The following is a 22,130-nucleotide window of genomic DNA, read 5'->3' as shown; positions in this document are numbered from 1 at the left end:
TGACTCAGATCACGAAAGTGTAGAGCAGCACAAATCACATGGAATTTGATCTTTTCAATTCTGATTTGGGCCACTTTCTATTTTTTTTTATCCACTTTTTCTCCTCCTGTTTTTCTGTGTTTTTCTCCCATCCCAATTTAGTCGTGCCAATTCCTCCCTCCCCTTCCTGGTCGTTGCTCGCATGTGCCCCCCACTGGTCGGTCTAGGGAGGGTTGATAGATACTATCACATGTCCCCTCCGATACATGCGGCGTCAGCCAGCCACTTCTTTTCACCTGCCAGCGCGGATTCTCATTGGTGAGGTGTAACGTGTGGGAGGCTCACGCTACCGACCAGATTACCACCCATCGACTTCCCTCCCGCTGACTCTGCCAATTGAGTCAGTATGACGGCCGGCCCAAGCCGGAGGCGACGCTGACAGCCGGATTCGATACCAGTGTCTCTCGCGTTGGTGACGAGCGCTTAGACCGCTGCGCCACCCAGCCGCCCTGATTTGGGCCACTTTCATAATGTGGTCCTAAATCAGATACAGGTCAGATTCTTTGCAACGCGACCTCTGTCTGAACAGTCATGCGGCTTTTACGTCACTCTAGACTCATCTTCTTTATTGTTCATTTGTGCATGCAGGTCAGTTCAGCAGTGTGACTAGTTCACACTGGAATCTGACATTGGCCACATAGAAAACGGTGAACAGCCAAAAAAAAGAAAATCAGATCTGAGCACCAAGGCTTGCAGTGTGAACGCAGCCTCTGAGATTGGAAAAGAAGTTTGCTGTTATTGACCATCAGATCTACAACGCTGTCTATCCGTGTAACATCTTGTATCGGCTGTACTTGTCACCCATCAGCATTATCACCTCCCATCGGATTCTGTTTGAGGGATCGCCATGGAGACAAACGTCCTGAGGAGGAGCCAATCGTTAAAGAGCTTGTCCGGGCCTCATGAAGGGTCATGGGTCACGCCAGCCCTGTCCTCCAGAGATAAGTCTGTGTCACAGCTGGTGCAAAAGTAAGGGTGCTTTACATCCACATACATCCATGATCACTTTGCCTTGTTTTGTTTCTGACATTTTGTTTACAGTAGGCCTCCTACAGAGTCACAAAGCGTAACTTTTGTGTCAACAGATACCAAAGCTGTGGAGAACTACGGATCTCCAAAAGAGCAGAGGACAAACTCAAGGTTGGTAATAATCTTAAAGGGACACACCAACATTATGAGAAGTGTGCTTATGGTCTTCTCCAGAGTCAGACAGGAAGATGGATACCAATTTCCTCTCTGCATTCAGTAGAAAGCTATCCGGTTGCAAGCTAGCCCAGCTCAGCACAAATTAATGGAAGTGGATACGGATCAGATAGCCTAGCTTAAAACTCCAGGAGAGGGTGTTTTTGGCCAACAGCTAGGCTAGCTGATCCGTGTCCACTTCCATTCATTTGTGCTAAGCTAGGCTATCTTGCAGCCGGATAGCTTTCTACTGAATGGACAGAGAGGAAATTGGTTTCTATCTTCTTGTCTGACTCTGGAGAGTACATTTCCCATAATGTTGGCATGTTCCTTGGAACTATTGTTAATTATGAATAAAGTAATGAAATATCCATTCAATTAGCATTAAGGTGCCGGTCTTCCAAGAAATAAAAAGGTTATGGTTTGTGGGGAAAATTGGGATGCACTCCAGTCAGTCACTAGAGTGGATTCTAGTAGATTTAATGAAATATTTTATTCATCTTGCAAGCGTTCCTTGACAAAGGATTGCATGCTGAAAGGTCAAGGTCCCAGCTCTGGTTTCTGCTTCAATGATCCCTCACATCTTCAAGAATCAAACGTCCCCATTGTTTTTCCACAATAAAGAAACATTGAACATTAGATTAGATTAAAATATATTGTCATTATGCAGCACAAGTACAGTACAACGAAAAGAAGTTTGGCATCCAACCAGAGTGCAAATGTAACAGTAAAGTGCAATAGTAATATACAATGTAGGCTACAGGAGATTAAACTGGGTATAAAATATTTAAACTAGTACTACTGAGTGTACGTGCTAATCAGCACATTGACCTCAACACCACCCTCCTGTGCCCCAGGCGTCTGTGGTGAGCAGCAGAGTTGAGGTGTGGAACAGGCTGGAGAGCAGGGACCATGCAGCAGATCACGGGTCTGGAAGAGGTGTCCTCCTCTCCAGGAGTCGCTCCATGGAGCACCTGCCCCAGAGGGAGCATGCTGGCACCGGGGCCCTGCGAGCCCTGTTCGAGTCCAAGGCTGCCCTGAAGCACGGCTCCTCCAGCAGCCCGCGGCTCACCAGAACACCACATGCCAGCAGTAAGACAGGGAAAGACTGCCCCCCAGAGGCCAGGAGAGGCCACAGCACCACAAACACTCCGATAAAGGACATCACTACTCAGGTGGGTGGCTGTGTGTGCGTGCATGTGTGTGATCACACCTCCAAGTTATTTGTAAAACAAACAAACAAATATATGAATAATATATAAATATAAGTATAACTTTTTTGTTGTTACTGGTATTAGGCTTTATGTGGACTTATCTGCACCTTTGTTTATTTTTCTCATACACTGTTTATTTTTCTCATATTTCTATATTCAGATAAAATTGTATTGCCTATATTTATGACTTTCTACTATTACTTATATGTATGACTTTCTACTGTACCTCCCCTCCCCATGCTGCTATGACGCCAGAAAAGCGGATCAATAAAGGAATATCTTATTTTATCTTAAATCTTGACCCTGCACATATTAGGGAAGTTGATTACAGTAAGAAAAAAAAGTCTATTTATTTATATTTCTGTATTCTGTTGATTTCCAGAGGGTTCCTCAGGTGGAGCTGCGAAAGACGATAAATGGGGTTCCGGAGACTTACATCAGAGCGTCCAGATACCCCAGGGTGAGATTACATGTTTACAGTCTGACATCAGAGCGTCCAGATACCCCCAGGGTGAGATTACATGTTTACAGTCTGACGTCAGAGCGTCCAGATACCCCCAGGGTGAGATTACATGTTCACAGTCTGACGTCAGAGCGTCCAGATACCCCCAGGGTGAGATTACATGTTTACAGTCTGACGTCAGAGCGTCCAGATACCCCCAGGGTGAGATTACATGTTTACAGTCTGACGTCAGAGCGTCCAGATACCCCCAGGGTGAGATTACATGTTTACAGTCTGACGTCAGAGCGTCCAGATACCCCCAGGCCGGGTGAGATTACATGTTCACAGTCTGACGGGGAGACCTGACGGGGGTGACGGGATGAAGGACTTGCCAGGGTGAGATTACATGTTTACAGTCTGACAGGGACCTGACGGGGGTGGCGGGATGAGGGACTCGCCAGGGTTGCACCGAATGAATGAAGTCATCGCTCTATTTCAGGGCCATGGTTCACAAGGTGTCCTCTGACCATCAAGACTATTAATAAAAAGCCGTTTGTTATCAAACCATTTCCCCGCCGCAAACGGTCCCACGTTGCCATTAGGACGCCCGGTTTCCTCCATGGATCGATATCAGGAGGCTGTGTGAGGTAATATGAGACACTGTGGAAATGAGTCACGGCGACGCGTCCATCGACCTCTCTGATAAAGAGTACTGTTTGCTTGTGCGACCCCGGATTCCTGCGGTATGAAGTGGATGTCATCCAAAGCCCTCCACACACACACACAGACACAGCAAGTGAATCTATCTTAAGATACCACAGCCCAGGAATGTGAGGGGCATGGCATCCGTGTTATAAATATCCGCATGTAATCCATGTTTTCGGCGTACCATGAGAAAGTTAGTGGAGCAAAGTAAACAGTACCTGCTCTCGGGGGGGCCTCTGTATGAAAGGAAGATAGCTAAGTAAGGAGCAGGACATGGATATGTAGATGCATAGCTATGTCACTATGTGCTCTGCACACATGCTTAAGATAGGCCCGGGGGTATCGCTGACAGTTCTGACCATGACGCAGACCTTGGTGCTCTGAACCCACCGCCTCAGCTTCCTAGAGGTGACATGGTTTTAGCAGAACGTCCATGAGTCTTTCACCCCAGAGACACGTCGAGCACTCCATGACTAAGCCGTCACAGACAGGAGTAGGACTGACGATTCTTATTATGGACACGTCAGACGTACAGACGCTTCAGCTCCTGTTGCGTTTCCTACATTTGACGACAGGAGTAGCTGTCTTCCTGCCCAGTCCTGGGTGGGCGGAGCCTCAACCTAACGAGACGCACCTGAACTCTGATTACACCTGAACTGCTCAGTTCTCTTACCTTTTGCCAAGTATTCTGGTTCATCTGTGGCAGAGAGATATGTGAAATGGAATTGATGCAAAATAATAATAATAATGATTGACAAAATAAACTGTTAAATGGTAATGGCTGCATTTATATAGCGCTTTTGTCCAAAGCGCTTTACAATTTGTTCCACACATTTGACCCATTCACACACCAACGGCAGAGGCAACCATCGGGAGCAGTTAGGGGTTAAGTGTCTTGCTCAAGGACACCTCGACACGCTGCTCGGGAGGAGCGGGAATCGAACCGGGAACCTCTGGATTACCAGACGACTGCTCTACCTACCGAGCCACTGTCGCCCCCAATGTCCCCAATAAAAACATACCTTGAATGGTGTGCCAATGCCAGAGGCACTTTTAAACAACCCAGCTACCTTAAGACATCATTTATGATATGATATGATATTTTAATTTATAATGCGCCCCCCAGCCAATTTTTACATCGTTCCGGAGTGCAGTCCGGGGGGGGGGGGGGGGGGGGGGGGGGGAAATAATATGAATAAATGGACAGGACAATGGAGACAGGGAACATAAGAACACCTCAGACACACAACACAACAGCAAAGTAACTCAGTGATCATCCAGAGCGAAAAGGTGGGTTTTAAGCAAGGCCTTGAATGTCATATTTATAAATTAATTTACACATTTATATTCCATTTATATACATTTACACATTTATATTCCAGTATTTAAACATGGAACCTTAAACCACAAATTATTGTATGTCTTAACTGGAACAACATGACACAAAAAATCTTATATTCTAAAAGTCGACTAATACACATGAGCCAATATGACTATTTGACTATATGACATTTACATTTACATTTTGTCATTTAGCTGACACTTTTATCCAAAGCGACTTACAAATTGTGAACAACAAGTCAGCAGAAGGGGAACATCTCTGGCAGCTAAGGGTCAGTGGTATTGTTTTTCAAATAGTGTCGAACTTGAGTGTTACACTCTGAGTGCATAGTAGTATAGACATAATTAGCACGATAGGTAGTCGTATAGTAAGTAAGTATAGTAGCATAGTAGTAAGGTACCTAATAGTAAAAAGACAGTAAGAAGGTTTGTTTTTATTATTTCAGATATTGTTTGAAGTTATGTGTTTTTAGTCAACGGTGGACAATTGACCGGGTCTCAGCTGTCCTGACTATTATTGTGATTAGGGACGTACTTATTATTAGATATATATGCCATGAAACGCAGCCTCCTTGACAGTCTTATCAATCTTACCAAAATAGGGCCACCCCTTGAGTAGCTGAATGTGTCTTTTATTACTATCTTGTCCTCTGAGCACGCAGTAACATCACAGAGTGATCACCCCCTGCGCCCGTTATAGCGAGTGACAATGTCACTACGGGAATGGGAGGTGGGGGGTGCCCCCGTAGTGACTAGAGGCAATTGACTCAGTGGAGTAGCGGCCACCAGCCACCCTCCCAAAATAGCCAAGCGCTCCCCCAGTGGGGCAGTGGGGCTGATAAAAATCAGCTGTCACCAGGGCCAGAGGACTAAAGACTGCCACCAGGGCCTGACAAGCAGACAGACACAGAGAGAGAGAGAGAGACGCGCACCGAGAGAGACACACGCAGAGGAGCAGCTCACGGCTGACAGGCTATAACATCACCAAAGGCTACAAGAGCCAATATAGGAGCTTTATCCAACAAGACATACCTGAGGACTACGCTGGGCAGCACTTCTGTGAGTATCATCAATTAAACCTGAATGGAGGATAAAAAGTAACGCATGGAAGTAGCTTCCCTTGATCTCTTCACTGTGTGAGATCAACATAGTCTTCTTGGCCACTCGAAACCAAATAATGACTCAACGGAATAGAGTAATAATTCCCTTGACTTTTATTTACATTTCAGAAATAGCGGTAGCCTTTATATAATGATTTTATTTCATTTATCTTATGATGCTTGTCCCTGTGCTTGCCTGCTGCTCCTATAGTTAGGATGGGTGAAACGCAGGTGACACATTCCTGGTATGTGGAAATTGACTTTGGCAATAAAGGGATTCTCTTCTATTCTAGTTGACTAGTGCTGTGGTTGCATCTGATACAATGGCTCAAGTCTATGAAATAATCCGAATAAATAGAGTGCATCGAGTGGCTGCTTTTTACCCAGTGATCTTCAGATCTTTGAGTGTTCATCGTGTGTGAATAGATTGAGCATTATTGTTTCATAATTGTTTCAAATGTCATATTGTGCCATTTATATTGGTGATGATTTAGATAGAGTCATTGAGAAGATCAGGGACTTCTTCACATTTATAAATAAAATAAAAATTATACACGCTCTAACATTACACTCTAGGGATAATAGGCAACCTAACCGCTCATCTTTTTGCCTGCATTTAGAAGCTGGGTGCTGTGTGTTGAATATATATAGACACACAGTCACATATCCAGGTGTCGTTATCGTCTCCCTGGCATCTTCATGACGTCTAAGTGACTTTCAAATCTCAGCCTCTAAAGCCTTAAGACGTGTCTGGAATGAGAGGTCAGAGATCAGGATCATTAGCTTTCTCACCGTCATCATTAGTACGATGCTTACAGTGAGGAAAGTAAAGGATATACCCTATTAATGCCACTTTTAAATACTTTTCTGAATCGAGATGTTGGTTTCATCAGGTAACAGGAACTTTGAACGTGATTGAATTCACGCTTGATTGAGAAAGTCGCTTTTGAGTTTTCATTCATGTTTTCCGTTTTGCGGGGGAATGTGGGGGTTCTGTGGGGGAATTGGCAGGGTGGTTTTTTATTACAGTCTGTGAATGTGGCTACAATTGAAAGCAGCTGAGGTGGTGGAGAACAAATACCAACTGCATTTCCCCATCATTTGGACAGCTGCCCAAAAAGCCCTGACATTGCTGCGCCTCTAATAGCTCCTCTCCATTCCTGCACAGGCAACGATGGAAGAGGCTGGCCAGGCCGAGGGGGAACTGACCAGCCCCTGAGAGGATGTCAGTAGAATGAACTCTCCTCTTTAATTAAAAGCCTCGAGGATGAGGTGGCGATGAAGGGAATTGCAGACAGTTTCTTCCGAGTTCTATTTAACCGATCATTGAAAGTTGTTTTGTTAGATCAAAGCAGACAAAGGAAGTTCATTTGAATGCAAACCTGAATTCTACTTCTATCGCTATGTTATGGAACACGTGTGTGAACGTACAGCGGTGATCGATGAGGGGTGACCTCTGGGTTTGGAACTTCAGCGGTCCTCGCATGGCGCTCTGTTGCCTCATTCTGTCTGCTCACCCAGCTATGAAAATGCTTTAAGTCCAGACTCGTGAGAGGCGCCAGCTTGCTGGTCTGTCCTTTTGTCCTGCGAGAGCTTACTGCGTGAAAAGGGAGGTATGTTCGAATCTGGCCATTAGTTACAGCTGGTTGGCCTATGGAACAGGCTGCTGACCACCTCCAACCGGCGGATGCCAGCGCTTCATTATCTGCTGTTTTGATTCTCATAACAAGTTTGAAGTATTCCTACAGTACATCCAGGTGTTACTGTTCAGTGCTTGTTCAGCATTCGTTGAAGTGTTTAGTCTTGATCATTTCTTCATTTCCCTCTGGAAATGGACAAATCCTCGCTAAGTGTTGATAGTTGTGCAGGTTACTGTGTAGTACTATTGGTTTTGCACTAGTATGACTCTATGGGTCTCAGCGATTGTTTAAAAGATGGACATTTCATTTTAGGCAACTGGTGTGGTTTTAACATTCTCCGTGGCAGCAGCATTCCTCTGGTCAGGTGTTGATGGCTTGATGGCGCTGAGCTTCACACAAACAATGTGCAAACAATCAGGGTCACTCCAGCTGAGTTTGCAGTTGCTGTTGTTTTTCCTTCCAGGCCAGGGCTTCACAGTCAGTTCATGACACAGTGTGAGGATCTCAGGCAACTGGCAGACCGGTGTGGGGGTCGTTTGTCTTGTCAACCACATACATCAAAGCTGATCCTTTTGTTTGTTACAGTACAAAGTTGCTCTCTGGTTGGAATGCCCACCCCGTTTGATGAGAATTCACATAATGTGGCTCCTGTGACCCCAGGAAGAGTAGATATTTGTGAACATGCGACAGTCTCTCATGAAGCTAGAAATCCCTCACATTTGGACCTGTGCAATGAAAGGGCCACTGACTTTGTGGGGCCATAAAATGTTTATGTGAGCTCTCTTACGAGGATTCAATTCTCTATACTAGAATATCAACCTCATATCTGTATGATAACTCTACACTGTATGGCTCTGTGAAGTCTGTGGCCCATTGCTCATTGAGATCCCTGATTGGGTAGACATCAAGTCTGATCTGGTCTTGAATAATTTAATTTCCTTAATACTTACACTCAGGTCTACAACTACTATACAGTCTCTGTCCATGGCTATGCCCACTATGAATGTGATATGAGCTAGGCTACACCAGAGACGGCATAGTTTCCACAAGCTACCAGGAACAACAATAGTAAACAGATAAGAGACATTCCAACGTCCCTATATATACACACACCAAACTTAGACTCGTCTTAGCCGACGCCAGACACACATTTTTATTAACTGTGCATACCATAGCACACAAGAATATCACAGCCGTAACATTATAAATGTGGGTCACAACACTTCATGAATGTGTCATTCACGCAAACTAATATGTTCCCCGATATACGATCAAACCGCCCGGTTAATGTTTGCCTACTGTTATTCAGCGTACCAAATTTTGTGCATTTAATCTGAAAGCGTACCATGAAATGCCTCTGTGTATTGAGCTCCCTTTCGTCTGATCCATCGTAGATGACAGGAGGACTCCGCAGTCTACTTTGAGAGAGAACTTATCAAGACCAAACAGAGACAGGACCCCCCACTACGGCTCGGTGAGAGACAGATCGGCCCTCTACCTGTCGAGAGCGGCAGCTACAGACTTTGCGGGAGGCTCGACGCATTCAGTGAGTGCCTGGCATGCTCCCCATTCCTCCCCATCCCCCACACACGGGGGTCAAGTGTTGAATGACCGCTATTCCCCAAGGACAACAGAGTCCAATGCGTGCTTTTGTACTATTCCATATTATCGCACAGTGTAAAAGCAGCACATAGCAGCACATACAGCACAGCATTAAAGGTGCTCTAAACAGCATAACTACAGTATATCCGTCAAAGAGATTGATTACAAGACAGTCTATCTGTCAATCTGTCCACCTGTCTATCTATAATCATTCATTCATTCATTCATTCATTCATTCATTCATTCATTCATTCATTCATTCATTCATTCATTCATTCATTCGGTAGCACTTTATAATAACACCCTGTTATAATACATTTATAAGGTATTTGTAGATAATGAACTAATCATGAACAAACCATTTATATACATTCATAAATGATTATTAAATCATTTATAACTATATTTGTATAAAATTTACAAATGAGTTCTACATTATTTATAACTCATTATCAACATTGTTTGTACTTGATTTGTTCATCATTAAATAATGTTGTTTAATGTGTAGTAACACATTTGTAGATGCTTTGAAAAATGGATATGAAAAAACGACTATACTGTATCTCCATTTATTTTTCATGTTCAACAAATGATTTGTTAAGACATTCATAAAACATCTATAAATCATTTGCAGATGCTATTGTGTGCCCTAATCTAAAGTGAAGCCTATTCATCATTAACAAATGTCTAATACAGTTAATTATTTGTTTACTTTTTCATCACATGTTACAAATGTTGTAGACAGCTTTCGGATACACCCTTCTTTGTGACATCAAACAGTGACAGAATTAGGACTAAAGATAAATGCAATTTTATTAACATATAAAATACATGTGCATGATATAGTGTAACATGAGGGGGGCACTAGGACCCAGGAGTACCCTGGCCAGGTATTGAAGAGTATCTAGAGAGGAAGTCTCACGCGAGTGAGACTTGACTTCACGTATGTTGCCGTCTGTTTGAATGGAAGCACGATACATGCAGAACCAAGTTATCCGTGCTGCTCCTGCCCCACACTTTTAATAAGGTATGAGCAGGTTAAACACCTTTTTTGTTGGTAAATCTATTCCATCATTTCCGACCTACAAACAACTCTTATATGTTGTGTAGACATATTTGATGTGGTGGGCGCTAACGTTACATTTGTTCCTAATGTGTGCTCAGTGCTCGGTATATTGCGGTATGTGATGATGACACGACACACAATAGTAATAATTATTTGTATTTTCAGGCTGTATCGGCGCCTATACAGTCTGAAAATACAAATAATTACACTATATGTCATGCACATGTATTTTATATGTTAATAAAATTGCATTTATCTTTAGTCCTAATTCTGTCACTGTTTGATGTCACAAAGAAGGGTGTATCCGAAAGCTGTCTACAACATTTGTAACATGTGATGAAAAAGTAAACAAATAATTAACTGTATTAGACATTTGTTAATGATGAATAGGCTTCACTTTAGATTAGGGCACACAATAGCATCTGCAAATGATTTATAGATGTTTTATGAATGTCTTAACAAATCATTTGTTGAACATGAAAAATAAATGGAGATACAGTATAGTTGTTTTTTCATATCCATTTTTCAAAGCATCTACAAATGTGTTACTACACATTAAACAACATTATTTAATGATGAACAAATCAAGTACAAACAATGTTGATAATGAGTTATAAATAATGTAGAACTAATCTGTAAATGTTATACAAATATAGTTATAAATGATGAATGTATATAAATGGTTTGTTCATGATTAGTTCATTATCCACTAATGCGTTATAAATACTTTGTAAATGTTATACAAATATTGTTATAAATTATTTAATAATCATTTATGAATGTATATAAATGGTTTGTTCATGATTAGTTCATTATCTACAAATACCTTATATATAACAGGGTGTTATTATAAAGTGCTACCATTCATTCTTTGAATTCCGCCATCCATTTAAAACATGGAGGGACACATTGAGTGCAAGCTCTCTTTTTAAAGGTGCTGTAAGTGGTATTTCCTTGTTAAAATAAGTGTTAAATAGCTACATTTCGACAGCCATCACTGATATAGAGTGTTTCAGTCAGTAACATGCCCAGTCCCTCCGCTCTGCAGTAAACAGAAAATAAATGTCCAGTGGTATCCCGTTCCCCCTTTATCCAATCAGGAGAGATTGGATATTTCAAGAAACCTTGCCAAGCCAGGTTTGCTTACTGCACTGGCAGATTATTTGACTTGTTTCAACCATATATTTGCTTAAAACTAGTTTATATTTCTTATTTTTGTCAGACTTTTTTTGTCAGATTATTTGCAGTGTGGAGTTCTCTCTCCTGATTGGATAAAGTGGGAAGGGATACCAGATAATGCATTTTCTATTTACTGCAGAGTGGAGGGACTGAGAGACCCATGTTACTGACCAAACACTCTATAGCTATTATTTTAACACTTATTTTAACAACAGAATACCAATTACAGCACCTTTAACGTAACAAGATAATCAGTGTTTTTAACATGTTCCAACACATTTCATTTTCTTTATTTTTTTTAGGAATTCAGAGGAACTTCAGAACAGAAGGCTAAAGTCAGTAACAAGGTAGGTTAATGTGTACAGCTTACTTATAAACACTAACAGGAGTGTGGATGCTGCTAAACGTGTGCTTTGTGGTTAACTCACACCTAAGACTTTAGACCTGGGTTAACACGTGGACAAAAAGTTCTTAATATTTGACTATAGTACCATACAACATTCTTATATAGTTAATATTATATATATAATTTATATAATATAAGAAAAGAGTACAAATAAAAGGCTTTCTGGCAGCTCTTGTTGTAATGGGTTATTTATTATAAAGTGACACTGGAACTCTAGTTTTGGGATAATGCTATTACGAAACCATCAAACCACAATTAATATGTTGAGTAAATTACCGGCAATATTATTCAAATTCCTACATATAGTGGATAACATAGTCAATGGCTTATAAGACAATACTAGTTCACAGTTATGAGTAGAAACTTTAGAAAGTCATACATTTAATATGCAAATAATCTTTCATGTATTATCGCAGTCTCAAGGATTTATAACATTAACAATGACACACAGTGTCATAGATGCAAAGCCTCTTAACATGAGCTGACTAATAGACTAGGTTACATATATTTGTGCAAGGATCTTTCTCTTCGTGTACATGCCGTCCTTGCAACAATTAATGTACTTGAGGCTACGAGTCCACTGACAGTGGTAAAGCTACCACGCATATTTGACGTGAAAAAAAGTTAGCGTTGAATTGTGGACCATGAGATGTCTGGCTAGCAAGCCAGCTATGGGTTGCAGGTTGGGTAGCAGATTAATTTAGAACCACAATTAATCTTGAGCCAAACTACATGTGCATTAAACAGTTTTAACGCACACCTGCCGGCCAATCAGGAAAGAGTATTCACCCAGGGCATGGTATAATAGCCTACTAACAACCTTGAAGTGTTTTGCTAACCCTTGCGTGATAGAGGATGGTTTGCTGTGAAAAGACATCAAATGAACACAGAACAAGGTAAAGTATGGCTTCACTTGCTACTTGCATGGCTCTCTAACATGTTCAAATACCTAACTAATACCAGTTTTGACGATTGAATACTGACACTAACACAGGCTCCTCCCCTCTCTCTTCCCATTTCAAGATGGCCAATATAGGCAGACAAATCACAGTCTCAGATGCACCTCGCGACGAGGATGACCTGCCCCCACCTCCCCCCGTTCCCCCCAGACCCCTTGACTATGAAGTGCCCCCATCGATAAGTGGCCTGCCTGAGCCTCCATCGAAAGAGATCCTCTCGACGTTCTACCAGCAAAGACAGAAGAATGAGCTGAAGAGGCTCTTCAAACACATTCACCCGGACCTGAAGGGAAACCTCAGCGATGTCGTGGACGACGAGCTGGTAGAAGCGATGCAATCAGACATCGCAGCAGAGTCAGATGCAGGGTACTGCGGTGAAGTGCAGTCCATGAGGTGGATCTTTGAGAACTGGACTATGGACAACATCGGGGATCCTCATGCGACTAAGAAGCTGCTGGACGAGGAGAACTTACAAGAGGCACGAGGAGACGTCAGAGGCACCTCCTCTATGTTTGAGCACATTGACGGCACCCAACAGAGCTTCGGTGCTAAAAGGCAGACCTCTGTCAGAGGGGATGTCAGAACATCAACATGGCTGTTTGAGACCCAGTCCTTAGATGCCCTGAATAAACTAAAACCAGAAGAGGGTGAAGTGGTCGAGGCAGTGTTGAAGGAACCTATCCAGAGTGGTGATGTGAGTGGGGCTCGGCTACTCTTTGAGTCCAAACCACTGAGTGCCTTAGGACGCTGTGACTCCATCGAGGACCACAGCTTCCTTAAGCTCAAGTCTGAGCTCCAAGAGCAGAAGGGAGATGTCCAGAAGACCGTGAAACTCTTCCAGGCAGAACCTCGCTGTGCCATCAGGGACAACAGTGGCAATATCCACGAGATCAAGTCCATCTGCAGGGAGGAAATCAAGAGCAGTAGCACCTGCACTACTGCACGCTGGCTATTTGAAACCCAGCCCTTGGACATCATTAATAAGGGAACCGATGGAGTAAAGATTCTCAGAGGTATATCACTGGAAGAAGGCCAGAGAGGAGGAGTTGACAAGAAGAGGTGGATGTTTGAAACTCAACCCTTCAGCACGATTAAAGAGGGCATTGAAGAGGACGGGTTTGTGGGAACTCTGGCAGACTGTGCAGGGGAGGCTGACGTTGACAACAAAAGGAAGCTCTTCGAGACACAATCATTAGCAACACTGAAAGGGGACTCAACAGAAACGGCTTTGCAGAAAGAGGAAATAATTGGAGGAGATGTCAGGACTTCTTTGTGGCTGTTTGAAACACAACCCATGGAGACTCTGAATGACAGCTACGAAGTTGGGCGCTTGCAGAAGATTCCCCTCTCAGCAGAAGAACAAGGGGAAGTGAAAGGCAAAAAGGATATGTTTGAGAACTACAACGTCGAAACAAGCGTCAGAGTCAGAGAACATGAGATTGAAAAGGGCGATGTTAAGTCGTTCAAAAATCTTTTTGAAACGATTCCTCTTGGCAACATTGCCCATTCTGGTGAGGAGGTGAATGAGTGGAAGGAAAACAATATCACAGCAGGGAATGTGAAAGGTAACAAGACATTGTTTGAGACAACTCCCTTATATGCCATCAAGGACAGCTCGGGAAATCTCCATGAGGTCAAAACAGTCAGTCGAGAGGAGTCCATCAAAGGAAATGTCCAAAACTACAAATGGATGTTTGAGACCAAGCCTTTTGACCAGTTTGCAGAGGGGAAAGGAAACATTGAGGTAATCAAAGGCATCACCAAGCAGGAGGACATGACAGGAGATGTCAAGATGGCAAAGTGGCTTTTTGAGACCCAGACAATAGACGGAATCCATTCCAAGTTCAACCAGACTGAGCAAAATTCTTCTGCACAGCAGGAAGAGTCTCGTAAAGGCGACGTCAAAACGTGCAAGTGGCTATTCGAGACACAGCCGATGGACATTTTGTATGACAAATCTGACAAGGTGCAGGATAAAGAAGCCATTGAAAATACCAACGTCAAGTCCTTCACTTGGATTTTTGAATCACAGCCTCTGGACAGCATTAAAGATAGCGAAGAGCAAAGTTTGAAGTTGTGCAGCACCAGCCAGGATTCTGTTAAATCAGAGCTTGGCGTCAAAATGGTGAAACATCTTTTCGAGACAGAGACGTTGGATAGCATCAGGAAGGATACAGATACAGAGCAAGATGTGAGATGTGTCAGCCAGGTAGACGTTCAGTCGGGAGACGTCTCACGAGTCAAAGAGATCTTCGAATTGCAGTCCCTCGATGAAATGTGTTCAGAAATGGTGCAGAAGGTAGACGAACAGAACCAAGAAGAAAGGATCCGGAAAGGATCAGTTCATAAATTCACCTGGCTGTTCGAGAACCGCCCCATCAATATGATAAATGACAAGGAAGCCGATGAGACAGACAGGCACAGAGTCTGTGGTGGTGATGTACACAACAAGAAGTTTATATTTGAAACCTTCATGTTGGACAAAATCCACGATCAGCCGCCTGAACTGGAGTCACCCTGTGTTGAAAAGCATGTGAGCGATGTTGACGTGAAATCCAGTACCATGATGTTCGAGTCCCAGCCGCTGTATGCCATCAGAGACAAAGAGGGACAGTTTCACGAGGTGACTACTGTGAAGAAGGAGGAGGTGATGAGTTGCGATGTAAAGGGAGCCAGGTGGATGTTTGAGACAAAACCCCTCGATGCCATCAAGGCAGAGAATGAGGTTTATGTGATCCGAGCTGTGACCCAAGAGGATGTCCAGAAAGGAGACGTCAAGTCGGCCAGATGGAAGTTCGAGACACAGCCTTTGGACTCCTTCACAAGCCAAGACGAACCTTCCATCAGAATTGTAGAAGATGTCGGAAGCAGCAATGTGCAGCTCAACAAACAAGTCTTTGAATCTGAGCAGTCTGCCCGCAATAAGTACGTCAGGATGGTCAGTGTCACTGATGTCCAGCAAGGCGATGTGAGGACCTCCACTTGGCTCTTCGAGAATCAACCCATTGACAGTCTCAAAGGGGAACCCCAGGAGCAGGGTCCAGTAAAGACTGTGCACAGAGAAGACAACCAAAAGGGGGAGGTGAAACGCTGCACCTGGCTGTTCGAATCGCAGCCACTGGACAGGATCAAGGAGACCGATGCTACATCAGTGAATGGTGTTGAGGAGGAGATACCTAAAGCTGACGTGAAGAGCACAACCTGGTTGTTTGAAACCACTCCACTGGACGAAATCACAGCCAACAGTGTGGCAGATACTTTGTCCCAACTATATCACATGTCGTTTATTCACTCGAGTGGCATTGCGATAGAAGCAAATGAGAGTAGAAATGTTAACATGGCAAAATATCAGATCATCAGCAAAGAGGGTGTACAAATTCAGAAAGAGGAGGTCGTTGAGGGAAACATCAGGAACATTGTGCTACAGCTGTTATATAAACCAACCTTAAAGCCCCAGATTACTATTCTCAGAGAGGTGGAAAAGGGAAAAGTAAACACGACAGTGGTAGAGCTCCCAGTCAATCAACCAGCATCTCCCGCCGATCTGGACAGGGATCAAAGAATACAAAACATCGCCCGGACCATCGATAGCCTGCTTGTTCAAACCAAGCATTTGAGAAAAGGAATCATTATGCAAGAGTCTACAGGGGGCCAAGCAGAGATGACGGTTTACTCACTCATCTGCAATGAAACCAAAACAGAGAGCCAAGACATCGAGAGGGGAGATATAAAGTCCACAATAGGAAATCTCTTAGCCACTGCCAACAATCAAAGGTCTGCAACTTCCTTTCGACTAGATGAAAATGAAAAAGGGAACGTTAACTTGTACAGAAGTTGTATCGAGAAGGGAGATATGCAGTACCTGAAAAGTCTCCAAACCGAGGCCTCTGAAGACGAAGAGCTTAACGTTTTGTCCAAGGAACAGATTGAAATAGTGCAGGGAGACGTGAAGCAAGCAAAGAAAAGCCTCTCTCTGCTAAAAGACCAGGTGGAGCGAACAATCTCGGATGTCTTGCCAGGGGACGTGAAGAACACCAAAAAGGTTTTTTCATCAGAGGGCTCCTTCAGTGTTGAGAATTGTATCTCAAAGGAGGAAATAGTCCGCGGGGATATCTCATCAGCGTTGCAGCAACTCACAGTCAAGCAACCTATCATGGTGGAAAAGGAGGAGATTGTGGCCGGTGACATCAAAGCAACGATGCAGTCATTAGAACGTGCACGGAAACAGAGTATGCAAGTGGAACGTGAGGTCATCAAGCCTGGAACCATCTATGACATGGACCTATCAGCGCAAGGTCCCGAAACAGAGGAAAGCCAGACACAGAAGGAGGAAATTATATGTGGAGACGTGAAGGCAGCTAAAAAGTCCCTTGAAATGGCCAAAAAACAGAGCATGCACGTGGAGCGTGAAGCCATCGTTCCGGGAAAGATATACAACATGAATGTCTCAGCGGAAGAGCAAAGCTCCACAGCGGTGAAGCAGTCTGCATCATCATCGGCTTCCTTCAGATGTGAGAGGATCACAACAACTTACCAAAAGGTCAGTGATACAGAGAGAAGTCAGGAAAGCCATGGTACATTTCAGACTTGCCAACAGGGTGATGTTTCACGAACTGCAGTCATAGTCAATAATTGTGCACAAGACTCCCAGGCACCCATTGTTAATTCTGAATTTGATGTTGAGACAACAGAGCAAGAGGCAGAAGTTATCAGAGGAGATGTGAAGGCAGCGATTAGGTCTCTCCAGAATGCTGCAACGGAGCAGAGACTCCTAGACAAAGAGCATATTGTAAGAGGTGATATGCAGTTGGCACTGCAATCTCTTGAGAAGTCTAGTATAAATATATCCAAAGGAGACTTTAAAGCTGCAATGTTATACAGGAATTCAGGCAAAAATTGTTCAGGGAGCAACAAGACTGTTGACAAGCGGTGTGTTGTGGTATCTATGCCTCCGTCTGACGCTGAATTGTCTCCTTCGGTTTCAGTAACTTGCGGAGAACCACCAACCATCACAGCACAGAATTCGACACCTAACCCTGTAGAGATCTTAGATGGAAACTCAGCTGCTTCTGGAGGTGCAACACCACCTCCACTCCCTCCAAAGGCAAGTGAGAGACTACAGGACCAGAAGCCAGCTCTGCCACCCAAGCCACAACAGTCAAGATCAACAACCGATGATGCACAGAGTATTCCTCCACCACATTCTTCCAAAGCATATTGCCCTGTCAAAGATAATGCACAAAGTCCAGTAATTCTTCCAAAGATTAAACAAAGCAAACAGTGTTCCACTCCCTCTTCACAGAAACTACAGGAAAACAAAAAGCCAAACACTAAGAACTTACAAAACAAAGTGACCTTGCATGAAGCGATGCAGGGTTCAAATCACACCAGGGCTACCAATGAAATTCCAGCACAGGAATCACAGGCTGAGAAAACTGAGAGAACACAAAATAATGCATTAGAACATGCCGAACAAACATTGGATTGTCTAGTGGATAAGAAGCTCACCACTTCAAACTGCACTGAAATGGAAATGGCCAGAAATGAGATACAGAAAATCGATGCGGCTGAGGAGATCCGGATGTGTATGCAGACTCATGCAGTAGATGTTAAACATGAAATGAACATAGGCTTTCAGGCTTCTCTGAAGAACTTTGCATGGAAGGACAAGAGCACCGTGGACACAGTCCCAGTTTTGCCCAAGAAGATTAAAGTAGCCAACGACAAGGTTAGCCAGGACAGACCAACAAAACAGACCAAAAAAGCCATTGCACAACAAGAGAAATCACATGAAATCACTCCCGATAAACAGCACTGCGACAATGGAATGCAAAACTCAGCCAATGACATTACAATGGATACATCTCCTATAAACCAAAACAACTGTATGGAGGAGCAACGAAAACCTGAGGATAAAGTTGTTTTCAGAGAGAAGAAAGCTAAGAAAGAGACAGAGGATCAGCGGCGACAGAGGCTCTCTGTCCACAAAGAGGATATCATGAGAGGGAACGTGAGGGCGGCCATGGAGATCTTTGAAAATCTGAGGAGACGAGAGGAACTGAAGATGATCCTAACTCAAGTCCAAGAGATGGAAGGAGAGACCAGCGATGTAGACGTTTGCTCCTTGAAGACCTTATTTGAGAATGTCCCTGCTTGGATAGTTACACCAAGTAGAAATGTGAAGCAAAGTTATACAAAAGGGGAACAGAAGGTTGAGATGGAGTCACAGAAGGACGAGATGGAAAGAGGGTCCTCGGTCGAGACGGTGTTTGGAGATTTGGAAAAGGCAAGCAAGGAAATAATGTATCTGAAAGAACAAACCATAGCGAAACTCATTGACATTGAGGAGGCAATAAAGAAGGCGCTATACTCGGTCTCCAATCTGAAATCCGAGGCCGACATTGCAGGGTTATCGGGGCTGTTTGACGAATCTTTAAAATCCGAGCAAAGCTATCAACCTGCCAAAAACATCAGGAAAATCAGTATTGTGTCCAGCAAGGCTAAACCAGTGCAAATACCTAAAGAGAATGTGAAAGAAGATCTGGCTTTGAATGCTTCACGAATCCCAGAAGCTGCGGCCACACAAATGAACAATAAGCCACTTATCAGGCAATGCAGTGCTCCATCCTCCCCATCGTTCATCTCCATTCACTCCGCGGCCAGAAAGCGTGCAGAACACCTGAAGTCGCCCACCTCAACATTCAAGCCCAAAAAGTTGGGGAATTCTCAAAGCTGCACCAGTGCAAATGGTGACCTGGGCAGAGCATCTGCAACTGCAGAGTCTTTGAACCACATCCGTAGCCCTGCAAGTCCAAAGCGCAAGGTCAGTGTACTCGAGGTGAAAGCCGTTCCAGAGCCCCCCGCAGGGATAATTGGCACAAAGACTGTCAGCGAAACATACGAAGAGACCGACCGCTTCGGCAACTCGTACGTTTCGTCCCAGACTTCGACATTCATCACACAGCAATCCGAGAGGAAAACACCCGGAGGTGGCTCGACCAGATATGAAGCAATGGCGTCCCCCTCGATGCGAAGATCAGGCTGCCACTTTTCAGATAATGCTCAGTCCAGTGCCAAGGAGGGAGGAACAGTTTTTGTCACATTTGGACACCCAAAGCCTGGAAAGCACTAAAATGCTATATTTCCTTTTTATTTTAGATAACAAATATTTCTTTTTGTTTTCTTTTTGTATTTATTAAATTATGTATTCAAGGTGATAGCCCTAAGTTTTGTCGATTATGTCATATGAATATTTCATCTTGATTTAACAATTAATCTACTGAATGAAATCATAACAATGTTGACTTTTAATGAAAGAAACACGCTGTTCAATGAAGTGTCTTATGAATTTTATACTGTAACCATATAGTAATATGTTATGTATTTTTATTAAGTTCTACAATATGCTTGAGATGTTCTCTTGTGTAAATGATCAAATAAATGTGATATTAAAGACAAATCAAAGAAAGAAATTATTTATATTTCCTAGTATTGGTTTCAGATTATTTTATCCCAACCTGTAGAAGGTATTGTACAATAAGATTCATAGGAATTTCAACTGATCTTGAAGCACATCACATGTAATGGAACAAAAACACAACTTTAGCAGATACAGATTATTAGCTTAGCAAAAATTATTGTTAACCTTTTACCATGTATATATTTACCTCTCTTGAATTGTAAAATGATTGTTAACCTTTTACTACCATAGATATATTTACCTCTCTTGAATTGTAAAATTATTGTGACCAATCTTAAAGGGGAATCTTTCTGATTTATATTCAGAAATACTGACTCAACTGTCCTGGGACACAAGAAAAACATGGTATTCCCCATTAATGGGGCTTTGGCCATATTAAAAACGTCTTCCAGAAGCAGGGAGGGGTGACCACCTGTTCTCCTGAGTATAGTTTTAGTTTTTTATTTGTTTGTTAAAGCTGGGGTGACAGCTATTTCTGATCTAAAAGATTTTCACATTCATATATTTCTGTGGTTTTCTTTTTCTGTGAAAGAATGGGTTCAACCTTTTTGAACTCAGGCACTATTTAAAACATTGTGATGATGGCCATAATTTCACTGATCGCTTTAGTATTGAGAAACTCCAATGGGGTAAGTGTTTTATAGCCTTCAAAACCCACAATACATGCTATAATTACTGTATAATCAGACATGTCTTCATATTCTAGGAAATGGTTGAAAACCGTACATCGTTTCAAACATGAGTTTCATAAGATAAGATATTCCTTTATTGATCTCCTTGGGCGAATTCAGGCGCCATAGCAGCATGGGGGAGGGGAGGTACCGGTATGTACAGGGTAATAGTAGAAAGACATAAATATAGGCCATAAAATTTGATCTGAATATAAAAACATGAGAAGCAAATATTAGATAAATAGGCCTGTGCTATCGAATTTGCCCAGGCCATATAATGGCCTATGAAACTGATTATAACTTTTGATTCAATGTAACCAGTAGAACATAATGTAGAATTATCTAATTATCTAGAAATCTAATTATACTGCAAGCTTCCTGTTTTGTAAAAGGACATGTATCATGGTGTTTGAAGGCTGAAACATTTGCCCCATTGGATTGGATTGAAGCTTGGTGAGAGGATGCAGCAGGGTGCTACTGAATACTAAAGTGATCTGTGAAATTATGGTCTGTACTCAACATCATGTCAACATCATGCCAGACAATGCTTAAATAGGGCCTGGGTTAAAGAAAAAATAAACGTCCTCTTGATGGCATTTTGGCCTATTGATGGCATTTTGTAACATTAGCAAAATAACAAGATTGTTGCCATTACACACAGTAGCCCAAGTTACCTGCTTTATGCTTTCATTTGGTCCAATGTCTGGTAAATTATTGTTCAAAGGCACCACCCTTGTGAAAAAGTATCATCATATTTCAAAGAAGTATCATGGTATTTCCAAAGATGTTTCTACCATGATTGTAGTGACCAAAGATAATGATGGAATAAGGTAGTGAGTGACCAAAACAATATGGAAATACCATAATATTATCACTGGTATCACGGTTTAAATTGGATTATACCCTGGCCTGGTGTTGTGCAAAATGTGCAAACATTGTACCAGGCAGTACCATGGTAAATAAGTGATATAATACCATGTTACCATGGCAGTACCATGGTAAATACGTGATATAATACCATGTTACCTTGGTAAACCGGAAATGACCATTGAACTACCATGATACTTTCTTGTAAGAGCAGGGAGGGAAAATAATGAAACACAT

At 42.8% G+C, this 22,130-nt stretch overlaps 1 protein-coding gene across 1 annotated transcript; it reads left to right on the top strand.

Moving 5' to 3' along the window:
* Nucleotides 1-886: 886 nt before the first annotated feature.
* Nucleotides 887-20,007, top strand: xirp1 (xin actin binding repeat containing 1; the record flags this gene model as incomplete). Its single annotated transcript, XM_084327625.1, has 8 exons — nucleotides 887-1,008; nucleotides 1,125-1,179; nucleotides 2,079-2,396; nucleotides 2,818-2,895; nucleotides 3,018-3,099; nucleotides 9,058-9,209; nucleotides 11,813-11,857; nucleotides 12,940-20,007. The coding sequence occupies 8 exons, from the start codon at nucleotides 887-889 to the stop codon at nucleotides 20,005-20,007; spliced, it is 7,920 nt and encodes a 2,639-aa protein (XP_084183751.1).
* Between the last annotated feature and the right edge of the window lie 2,123 nt (nucleotides 20,008-22,130).

The sequence above is a fragment of the Notolepis coatsorum genome (genome assembly GCF_963971535.1).
Source record: "Notolepis coatsorum genome assembly, chromosome: 13".
Lineage (NCBI taxonomy): Eukaryota > Metazoa > Chordata > Actinopteri > Aulopiformes > Paralepididae > Notolepis > Notolepis coatsorum.
This window is presented reverse-complemented; position numbering and strand designations above follow the sequence as displayed.